The sequence below is a fragment of the Lates calcarifer genome, linkage group LG19 (assembly GCF_001640805.2).
Source record: "Lates calcarifer isolate ASB-BC8 linkage group LG19, TLL_Latcal_v3, whole genome shotgun sequence".
Lineage (NCBI taxonomy): Eukaryota > Metazoa > Chordata > Actinopteri > Centropomidae > Lates > Lates calcarifer.
The window spans coordinates 17,930,470-17,942,548 of NC_066851.1; the positions used below are offsets into that span (position 1 = coordinate 17,930,470).

The 12,079-nt window shown below is 40.6% G+C and overlaps 1 protein-coding gene across 2 annotated transcripts in view; it reads right to left on the minus strand.

Moving 5' to 3' along the window:
• The window catches only part of stard9 (StAR-related lipid transfer (START) domain containing 9), a 30,397-nt gene extending 19,147 nt beyond the window's left edge, over positions 1–11,250 (minus strand). For both annotated transcript variants that reach the window (XM_018663558.2, XM_018663557.2), the window contains exons 1-3: positions 10,966–11,250; positions 8,252–8,321; positions 5,578–5,694 (exon numbers count right to left, since the gene is read on the minus strand). In XM_018663558.2, coding sequence (XP_018519074.1) covers positions 5,578–5,694; positions 8,252–8,321; positions 10,966–11,012 — 234 coding nt within the window. In that variant the 5' untranslated portion in view covers positions 11,013–11,250. The remainder of the gene's footprint in view (positions 1–5,577; positions 5,695–8,251; positions 8,322–10,965) is intronic.
• Positions 11,251–12,079: the final 829 nt, after the last annotated feature.

The window sequence follows — 12,079 nt, forward strand, 5'->3', positions numbered from 1 at the left end:
GGAACCAGCTGGGTTTCATGCCAGAGATCTGGACCACGATAAAAACAGTGGTGTACGTTTGTTTTGAAACATGGGAAACGCTGTTTTTGTTTTTGTTTTTTCAAAGAGGGAGCCACAGAAAAAAAAGTGGAAGCAGGCAGTGCAGTGGGTGAAAAACGTTGAGAAATGGTGGCAATCGTGAAAGAGAAAGACAGTGTGATAAAGACAGGCTGACAGGAATGAAAAAGTAATGCTGTAATGCTTCTATAATGAGTTAAGTCCTGTAATCACTGGCTGTGGAAGATGCCAATTGCTCGCCTGGTTTTATGTGGACTGCTCTACACTAAACCCCTGAAGAAGTATTTATGTCTAGTGTGCGCATGTGTGTGTGTAAATGCGTGTGAAATGTTGTCAAGGGTGATGGCAAAAGGCCAGCCAAGAGTGAAGCGCTTTGCCACATTTGAAAACTTCAGCTTCTCTTTGCTTTTGCCAGGTTTGACGCAACCAAGAGGACCATGATTAATTTTCCCTCCTCAACCGCTCTCACTGGGAGAGTGTCTCTGGGCGCAATGCAAAGACTACAAGTGAAAAAAAATATATAAGGAAATGCAACTTTCTCCCAACCAGTCAAACAAAGACTGTAACTGCTATCAGTTCATATAAAGTAATTTCCCTCACTTATTCTCCCTGTCCAGGAGTGGACAGCTGCAGCAGAGGCGAGGGTCACTCAGTTCCCGCCCCACACTTTCCAACTGGGTTACACAAACACAACAGCTGGGCCCTGAGCAAAACTAAATGCTTTTGTTTAGACACAGGGAAAAAATGTCACTGGAGATCCTTGTCCTGACTTTCTGTGAGGAATCAGAGTTAGAGAATCAGAATCGAAAAGAGGGAGAAATGTGTAGAGAGGACCACAGGGAGGACACAGAGGAGAAAGAGTCACAAGCAGTAAGAAGACACAGAGAGGAAGCTGTTTGGCTGGAGTTCAACAGTGCTCTCGTTTGTCACACTTGGACAGAATTTGTAGGTCAAATTAGCATGGAAAGGCAGAGAGGCTGCAAGGGAGGGAGAGACGGGGATGTGCAGGCCAAATAGATAGCCTGCTCTTCATTACTCAGACCTCCCTTCACATGGGAACAAAGGACAGTGGGGGAAAAAGAGGAACAGAGGACAGGGAAATGAAAAAATCTAAGGCAAGGAGCACTCCGGCAGTTCTTTCCACTTTTCAGCATACTGCATGCTCTTGCTGCAACTGACACTGGGGAAAAGGCCAGACTTAAAACAAATAAATAAAACCATATCTGGAGAGGGTTTGGGGATTTGCTGCTCCTCCCCCCAGTCCTTGTTAAAGAGGCCAAAGCATAACATTGTAGAGCAGAGCTGCATGTTACACTCTTTATGGCAGGCTGGAAAATACTTCTCCAGCCTTTAGACTAATGGGAGCCTTGTGTAATATCCATAGGGTTCAGTGATACAATATAGATTGTTCACTCGGGAATAAACTGGTGCAATATTACTACAGCTTAAAATGCCACTAGTGTTCTTACAATGTTTGATATCATTTGAGTGTCTCATTTAAGAACCCACATCCATTTGTGATCCATAAAACTAGGGCTGAAAGATGTGGAGAAACATGTGATGTTGATGGATATTGCAATGATAACAGATTGGACTGAACAAAGACTTTCTGTCCTTTAGGGCTCCATTTGTGATCACTTATTTTGTGTTTCAGTATGGTTCTGTTTCCACTGCCAGATGATGAGAAGGAGAGCACATACGACAAATCGACCATGGCTGCAAAACACAGCTTCTAGATATGAATCATAATGGACAATGATGGGAAAAACATGACAGACTTATTTATTTATTTAAAGTATGAGCAGTTATGAGGGATTAGTTGAGAAATCCTTGAAAAAACTCCAGGATATACATCTGATTCCAGAGCTGCAGCAAAACCTAATCATTTGCTCTTTGGTCACGGTCTAATTTTCTACCAATTTCTTCTATGATCTGTTCACAAGTTAATTGAGAAAATAACTGACTGACCGATCATGAAAATAACTGTAAGCTGCAGCCTCCAGCAAAGGTATCCATTGTGGAGACACATTTTAAAATGATGCAAGGGAAATTTTAAAATACTAAGATCACGCAACCAAGGTCAAAGTTAGACACAACTGTAAACTGCAGCACACCTGACTATTTAACATTTCTACCTGACTTGAATCTTCAGTCAATAAAATGAAGATCCAGCCACTCTGCCATGTGAGAAATTACCTGCATCTTTCATGATCCACATTTATCTAACCACTGTTAAGTTTTTCTTGTAAGAACTCCAGTCATCCTCTGCCTTCACTATAAAAGGCAGTAAGTCTCTACATAAATCACAGGTGCTTTTCCTGTATCCATATGGTCTAGATCTCATATTTCTTTGTTGACAGCATGTGGCTCATTTGGTGTCCTATTTGCAGTTAATTCGAACCAGGCTGAACTGGACTTTTGGCTCTTAGTCTGGCCACGTGTTGTCGAGGGGGAGTAAATGCTCACGTGTGTGTATGGACAATTCTTCCCATACACAGAGAATCTATTCTTCCCCTCAGTCTGCACCACTGACACACAGACCTAGAAACCCTGCAAGCATAATCAAATCACGCACTGCACTGACAGAGGCAGAGAAAGATAGGAGAAGAGGAGGAGGAGGAGGAGGAGGAGAGGGGAAAAACCCCAGCAAACTAACTCCATTTGACCATAAAAAACAGCATTGTGCTCTGAGACAAATCCTCAGCAGTGACGTCTGTGCACTGAAATTTAACTGCAAAATATTACTTAGTGAGGCAGATGTGAGTTTGGCAGGCGAGAGCTGGGGGCTGCAGAGGCACAGAGGACCCCCCTGCCCATTTCTCCTCCTGTCCCCCTCCACCCCCTCCTCCTCCTCGTCTACCAAAGGAATTCACTTTCCCACTTTCTCTAATCAGTTTCTCTTGCCATTCCCTGTCTCTCTATCACTCAAATTCTCTGCTTCTTTTACTTTCCACTCTTCTGTTTCTTACTGTCAGAAGCAATAAACAAGCTCAGGGGTTTATGTTATTCAACAGTGGAAAAGCTATTTATTAGCTCAATATCTAGGCCCAAAACAAAGGCAGCATTTAGACAAATAGTCCCAGCTCTCTCATGCATTAACTCAACAGCTGGTTCCCATTATGGATTATGGTTCGCCTCCAGAATCCTACCTCTCCTCACCTGGCAGAGCCTTTTTCTTCTTCTCTACTTAACCACCTACTAGAAACCTTTTTCACCAATAGATACAATTTAAAAACTAAGCCTCCCACCATGTAATAAAAGATTTTCTCTTTGTGGGGAGTCCTCAGCGACAAGAATGCAACCACGTCTGCGTCCGAACATATAGTTTCAAATACCACATTTCTGTCTTCCCTCTGCTGCACAGAAGAGAGAAGCATCCCCCCCCACACACACAAGTATCTGGTGTAAACTATCAGTGATGCATGGACATGTACAGTAGACAGCACAGAGCAGGAGTGGGGAGGGAGGTACAGGGGGCTGGGAGGCCAGTCTCTAAGGGGTGCTGGGTGTGGTTGGATAGCGTCGGAGTTAAGATCCAGTTTCCCCTTGTTTCAGTCTCATGGGGACTGAAGTGTAAGATGAATTCAGAGCAAGTCCCTCTTCCTGTTTTGGAAAAAGTAAAGCTTGCTAAAATATATCTTTTAAGTAGAAACCATGAGAAAATCCGGTGCTGGCACCAACTGCATCAACTCATTAAGCTGGAAAATGTGTAAATATATATATGTGCTTAGATAGTTGATAAGAAGGGGGAAGGGGGAAAATCTATACTCACTTTAGAGCAATTACCTAAATGTAGTGCTGCTAAGTGAAATGAGGCAACACAACAGAACATTGTTGAAGTATTTTGGTTGTGAATAATAAATCTGCATACTCAACCGACCGCTTAGACAGGCTCTTCACTGCTCTAGAAAGTTATTTGTCTGGTAAAATGGTTAGAGTAGCTCTTAAATTATGAGTCCACCTGCCACTGTGCTCCATTAATCTGGCTTCCTCCCCTGCAACACAAACGCATCCAGTCAGACACACACTGTCTCTTCAAATCCACCACAGAAATAACTGCCTTGAGCTAAATTCAAATATTTTCAACTGTGATGTGATCAGTGAATGGCTGACGTGGTCATTTAGCAGATTCTTTGTTAAAGAGACAATTCTTTCGATTCTCATGCTGGAAAAAGAGGTCAGATTTAAATCCAGCGGCTCTTGTCCTTCTCTGGTGTCCTTTCACCCACCCCGGGTCAACAGAGGAATGTTTTGTGGAAACCAGGCCACTGTGACTGGACACAATTCTGCTGAGGATAGAGGCAGCTACAGCTGGAGCCAGAGAGAAGGGAGAAAAAAAAAAGAGGAGAGAGGAAGAAGTGCTATGCTGTCTGCTTCTCATTGCAGTGTGTAGGCCGTCATCACAGCCCCGTCTTTCTTAAAAACATACAAAGGCAGCTCTGACAAGAGGAGAGACAGGCAGTGAGGGAGTGGCAGAGGAGAGACCCAGTGGACAAAGGAAAGGAAAGAGTGGACCAAGTGAACAATGAAAACTCAATGGAAACACAAATTAATAAGAAGACAAATTATCTAAAAAAAGAGCTCTTTATATGAATAGGTTTTGGAGAAATTTCCTGTAATGGAATCAGGCACCACTTCCTCTTCATCTGGAGCCCTTCTCAAGTTCCAGAAACACCCTCCAATCAAAGCAACACAAAGATATCTAATCAGCCAATCACAGTTACAACATGAAAAGCAAGCTGACGCTAGCCGTGCTGTGTCTGAGGCAAAGAGACTTCTGGGTAACAGATGGAGCTGATATCATATCCCCCGAGTGGCCATCTGTGTAAAAACACAGAAGAACACGACACACACCCCTCGTGTTGTGGTTTGTCTACAAGGACAGTGTTTCCTCTGGACTCTTTTCTTGGTACAGAGCTTGTGTTTGCCCAGTGTCAACTTGTGGCCAAAGCTCGGATCAGCACACACACAGTCTCCACCCACAGCAGGGTATATAGCATGGCACCGAAACAAGAAAAAAAACAAAAACAGATAAATTCATCCATTACAAAGGTACCATTACAAACTAATCTCACTTACTCTCTTAATACTGACTGCAAGATTCCAGTACTCCATGACAAAACTTGGATTAAGAAATTGCTATTTAGAAGAAAATACGGTGATGTGTTTCCGCAAGACAGCCTTCTTTGTTATGATTCTCCTCTCTGAATCAACTGTCCTGTATATCCGTGAGAGAATCTGTCAAATCACTTCATTTCCAGTATGATAGCCACAAGTTTGATTCATAGAAACATGAAAGAAACTTAGGATTAAAAGGTCAAATACTGGATGTAAACTCAGATGTTGTATCACACTTTGGAGTCATTATTTGGAGTACTGTATAAAATTATGGGAAAATTTGTAATAGCTGTAATAGTTTAGTAAGCATAGGTAAGAAAAAAAATAATAAATTAAGGTAAGCTCAATAAGCAGACATTGTAGTTGATGTTAACATAGACAGTTAGGGAGTTAGGTCATTACCTCCTCCTGTGAGGCATAGTGAGGGTCTGCAGGGTCCACCGACCAGTAGCAGTAGTCAAAACAAAACTCCAGAAGCTTCTCCCTGGAATCTACAGCACCGTCGGCACGTCCATCCAGCTTCAGGGAGGAAAACAGAAGAGTAAAGCACATGAACTTAATTGACTAATGGTTATCATCACACAGCAGCAAGGTCAGTGATATTGCATCAGGGATATACAAACAAGAATATATTTGTTTTACAGTACTTAATTAACAGCCAACACAGTACCACACTGCACACTGGCACTCACTTTATGGGAAAAATGTGTGTATGCGTTTAATAACATGAAAAGTGAAGTTACAAAACCCCAGGTACTACAGCTTTTGTTTATGAGACTGCTGGGGTGTAAAACTGCAGGCGAGGTGTTTCCATTCATTAACAGTGCGTTCACTCCTCCTCTGGTCCTTTATTTGCCTCGGTGCATTAACACTTTCTGCTTACTGTGAGTGAATCCTCAACTGAGGAAAAACAGCACAGCAGCATTTGGACTTGTCCAGGCACAACAGCTATGCTGGGAAAAGAGTCCAGCATCTAAGCATTTCTTCTAAATCACTGCATTCAACATAGAGAACCATCTCAGTTCAGTGGTATCTCAGTCTATTGAGGTATTGTCAGCAGAGAAAGTGGCACCTGTAGCTGATCTATAAATGATATCTACCTCTATGATTGATGATTGAGCTTGGCAACATATTGATATAAAATCAGCATGAGACCATTCAGTATACCTATGCAAGCAAGATGGCAACATAGCAAAGTTTTAGTACTTTTTTGTGTTTTCTTAGACTTTATTCTGCGAGTCATTCTAACATTATCTATCTCTAACATTTGCTGTTTTCAGCTATTGATTGTGAGGATTTCGATGGAAATTGTTTGGATAGTTTAGGACCGTTGACCATTGACCAGTTATAGACAAAATGATTAATCAGGAAATAAAAGGCAGATGAGAAAATAATTGCTAGTTGCAGGCCTAAAACCAAACCCTGACATTTACAATTAATGTTTAACATATGTCATTTTGTTTTTCTATCAAACTCCATTAAACTTCAAGGAAGATTTTCAAGATGAGATCAGGGTTACATTTGGTGAGTTCAGCATCAGTTGCAAAAACAGCAACACAGGAGCTGTTAAGAGTTAAATGTCTTGCTGAGGACCTCTTCAGTGGTAGAGTCATGCCAAGAGGAGGTTTCTGGCAATAGTTGTACTTGATTGATGACTTTATCATCTATGCAAATCATCTTTCCTTTCTCTGACTGCAGCATTAGGCAACACTAAGCTCTGGGTATCAATTTGTGCTCAGCAATTTCCTCGCTTGAAAGAGTGATTGTTTAACCCCTCTGCACTTTTATGAAATTCAACAATGGCCTTGTAGTGTGAGAGATTAGCCAAGAGCAACACCGGCCACAGGCAAATCTCCTCGCCAGCAGAGCTCCAACCACTGACAAACGGAGTTAGAGGGAACAAACTTAACTATTTGTAAAAGATAAGTTTATCTTCATCTTGTTTCACAAGGTTTAATTAAATTCAGTGGGTCTTTACAGCTCATATCATTAACTGTTTGTGTGTGTTACATTTATTGTCCTGTAAAATCCAGGCTTTTTTCCGTCTCAGATCCTCTAAAACTGTCCCACTTTCCATAAATAATTATTCCCATGAGAGCTGCACGAGTCTTGGAGTCTTGATCCTTTTCCATGGCAAAGGGAAGCCATATGTGGTTTGTCTCTGTCACATCATTTGTAACAGATTTGCTCCTCCCCCCACCCAACTTCTCTCTATATGTTTGCATTGAAATGTAACCAAAAAAGGGCAATACTGTAAGTACCAATGTGATAAACATTGGTACAAACTACATCATACACATGTAGGAAGGCCAGAGCCAAATGTGAGTTTTGAAATTAGTTTTTTTTTTTTTTTATCTTTTGTAAGTTTGCATAATTTGTAAACACTTAACATGGACATGTTTTTATTTCTGATCTTCAATGGTTTATTAAACGCTATTTATAAGCTGTACCCATCAAATACGCAGAGTTCTCTCATCTCAGTATTAGCTAATGCAAACTATTCACATTAGTGAAAAACAGTGTGTAACATATTCCACAGTGAAACTATAGAGACAGCACCAGAATGTCTGCAGGCAATGGCGCTCCACCAATCACACAAGTCTACCCAACCATCTGACACAGCAGGTTGGTAACTTGGCGAGAGTATCATTTTACATGACTATAACTCAAATAATAATTATTTCCAAATGTGCAAAACCTCCTTGAAACATAAACTAATTTCCAAAACAAAAAAATTCCCTTGTAGTCAACATAAAGTGTAAAACAACACAGAAAACTCCACTTGTCTGGCAAAAAAGACTGTTATTAATAAGTCCTGGAACCAGATTCCTGAGTGCTAAGACTACATGTGTTTGACAGCAATGGTCTCACAATCTGTGTGTGTCTCAGTGTGTATGTGTGAGCTTGACAAATATAATAAACAACAATGACATCAAGCAGGAAAAGGCTGAGCCAAAGTTGTAAACATCCTGTTGCTGTCTCAGATACCCTCTACAAGCTACTACTCCCCAATGCACCAGAAACCTCTCAAATACAGACTCAGGATTAAATATTTTTGTGTGCAGAAAATACTCACCTTCACATTTCGGATCCTCACAAACTTATCCTCCACCTGAACAGCTAGCCTTCCTCCATCCACACCCTCCCTGTGGATGAGAAGAGAGTAACTGGTTTTACAATCTGTCAACTCCTGTGGATTGAAGAAAATATTCACACATGCCTCCAACTGAGAGCATCTAAGGGACACTATCAGTATTGATCAGTGTCTCCCACTTCAAACAGGACAGATTTAACAATGGTTTCACTTTGCATTATAACTCTACAGTCTGTTTCTAATTGGTTTAAAATCCTCTTTTGCTCTTGTTGATGTAATTGAGAGGGGTGTCCAGATATAAAGTCCTCGTACAGTGTACGTGTGTGTGTGTGTGTGTGTGTGGTGGGTGGTGTGGTGGGGTGTGGTGGTGTGTGTGTGTGTGTGTGTGTGAGTAAAACAAGGTCAACTCAGCTGTGCGTGCTTCAGCAGCTGGACCGAGCACATCTGATGCAACACATGCGAAACTACAGGCAATCACAACACAGAGCTGAGAGAATTTCGATCTCCAGGAGCGATAATGATGGCGAACGCCGCCCATAGTGCAAACACTCTGTATCTGCGGTGGGTTAGGGGCAGAACGAGGAGGCTGTTGTAATCATCAGCTCTCCCCCAACCGTGCTTCACCACGTGGGACTCATTTTGCCAACCCCGGCAGTGGTGACCCAACCCAAAACCACCAACCTTCAATCTCAGGCTCTAACCAGCATGGAGGAGAGGAGGTTGGGGATGGAAAATAGTCAACCTCATAAAAAAAAAAAAACGTGCTTTGATACAAACCTACAACGAGCAATTTCACAATTGGGCAGACATGTTTCTTGCACATGTGAGAGGCTGCCTGCACTCTGGGGGGGCATGCTGCATCCTATTAGTCAACTAAAACAAAGAGCAACACACTTCTATACACCACTGAATGAGGAATGTAGTTGACCAGGCTGGTATTAATGTTATCTCTGTCACACAGCAGGCCCTTATTCAAATATATAAAGTAAGGAAATACATCCTCCACTTAAAAATAGAAAAGAAAAAAAGGACAGTATGAGTGTCAGAGCCTGAAATCAGGAAGGACAGATTTGCATGACAGTGCACATCATGTATAAGAAATCCTTTTGTTATGCAAAGTACCAGGAAGACCAGCTTGAAAGAATCATTGTCAAGCCCTTCATGGCTTGAATCATGCTTTGTTATGGTACTGTAGTGGCCTTTAGATTAAGCACCCCTGCAAAACATCCTGCAAAGACTCCCATGTAATTTAACATACAACTATAGAACTTATAAGCACTATATCTCGAGAACCTGAAGACATGTTATTCAACATGTTGTAGCAATTTGCCGGTTAATATAAAGGGGTGCTCCACTGAAGCAAAGCAACTTTACAACATCCTTGTGTTACTCTGCTACTTCACCAACAGATTTCACAGCACTGTAAAGTAAAGGGAAAGTTTTTTTTTCTCCCCCATAAATGCCTCTTACTAAATGAAGGGAGCAGCTTAAAGTAAAAAAATGAGAAGTGAGTATGTTTTGTACACAGATTATTATTCAATCAACAGAAAAAATATGAGTTTATTTCAAACTGTGTTGTAGCTCAAAGACATAAGATGTCAGGCTGAGTTTAGGGAAAGTTAGTGTAAAATAATGCACAGCAATATCTCCATTTGATGGAGCCTTAATAAACATGGAGTCTGAAGTTTCAGTCATCATATGGCTTGAAAAACTGAAATACAGAATAAATGATACTGTGAGGCAAAATGGAATAATGTGATTTCTATGGCTGCAACTAATGATAATTTTCAATACTGATTAACTGATTCATCATTTTCTCCAGAGCCCTGAGGTGACATTTTCAAATTGTTTTGTCCATACAAAACCCAAAGAAATGTATTTTACTATCATATATGAGAGATTAAAGTAGCAAATTTGCACATTCAATCAAGGACCTGCAAATGTTTGGCATTTATGACTGACAAATGACTCCAACGACTAATCAGCTCCGATGATTTTCCAATTCTAAAGCTACATAACTGGGAAATTGGATGTTAATATTAAGGGCTTCTTGGGTACAGAGATTTAAGAAAGAAACTTTAGGCTCTGGTAACTGGTGATATTTAGTGCTCTTCCTTTATTTATGCGCAGAATTAGTTCAACACATTCAAAACATTAACCAGCACTGATTCACCCAGGTTGCAGTCATACAGGTGTTCTGGATACATCACAATTAACCATTAGCCTAATGCTTGTTGTGTAGAGATACCCGGCAGCAGTCAGACACTTTAAGCCTTACCTAGGTCCAGTTTTTGTACATTACCCAGCACCACACAATGTGCCCGGTCAGACAACACTACTGACAGCCACAGATGTCATTATTCACCATGTGTGTGCACCACTTGTTCCAACCAAAAGTTTTGTTTTTTTCCAACAGCTAAACCTGCTAGCTTAGCGTTTACTTCTGTTTACTTCTGTTTCTGTATCGCAGAGCAAAACGGACAACAGCGCTAATTCAAAATGCAATTTGAGAAGCATAATGTTTTGTGTGTTACTAGCAAATTCCCATGGCTAGCAACACAGGCAACAACAGTTTAGACATGAAGTTAGAAATGGAGGCAACTGCAGTCAAGTAGCTCTGGTACTGTACATTTATTTAGCCGTTTAATCAATGTTACGTTAACTAGCAAAGGAACTTAGCTAACATTAGAACTTACCTTTCGTTGAGGGGACGGACCCGAATGGCAACTTTAACGTTTGCCATGATGCCTTTAACGGAGATTTTCCACACAACTCAGCAGCTGGCTAACTCGGAGCTGCTGTAAAATAACGTTTCCCATGTGAGCGTGTCGAGTCTTTCTGTCTATCAGTCCGACAAAAGTTAGAGCGGGAGTAAAACTGCCCTGACGTCCGCTGCTCAAGTCATCTTCCACCGGCTGGTTGTGAGTGGGTGCAACCGCCCGCCGCGTCTCCTCCAAAACTCTCAACCGAAGACTGGAACTTCCTGCTGGACAGAGAGGGAGGAGAGATGATGCTGGATACCCCTCCTCCTACTGAGCCACATTCAAATCTCTCTTTTTTTGCATGTCTGTTATTATTTAAATCCCCAGGATTAAAATGTTAAGTGATAAAAAAAGGAAAAAATAATAATTGAAAGAAAAGTTAGCCGTGATAATGATATCTTCATAGTAAAAAAAAAAAAAAAAAAAAAAATGATAAAAAGACACAATTTTGAGAGAAAAGTCAAAATTAAGAACTAAAACGCCAACATTTTATCATTCTATGTCAGAAATTTGAGATAAAATTTAACTTTTTTCTCATACTTTTCACGTGAACAAACATTTAACTTTCAATGAGCATAAGATTTTTACTTGTATTTATGTCTTTTTCTATCTTTTCAATCACTTATGCTGCTGCCACAATGTACATTTCCCCATTGTGGGGCTAATAAAAGATTATCTTATCTTATTTTGACATACTGAATCCATATTAGGAGATAAAAAGTCAAAATTTTTACTCGCTTTGTCAAAATCATGAAATAAAAAGACAAAATTAGGAGGTAAAATGACACAATTTTGATATACTAAAGACATATTTTTAGGTAAAAGGTCAAAAGTATGACTTATTACTTTACCATACCTTGATTCCATCAAGAAACCTTGATTTTTCTAGCCATATGAAACTGTAAAATAAGTTCTAACAATGAAGACAACAAGTGTAGGAAAGTAACTAATTACATTTACTCAAGTACTGTCCTTATTTACAATTTTGAGGCACTTGTACTTGTAGGTACTTCATTTATCTGTCAAGTATATTTTACAACAACACACA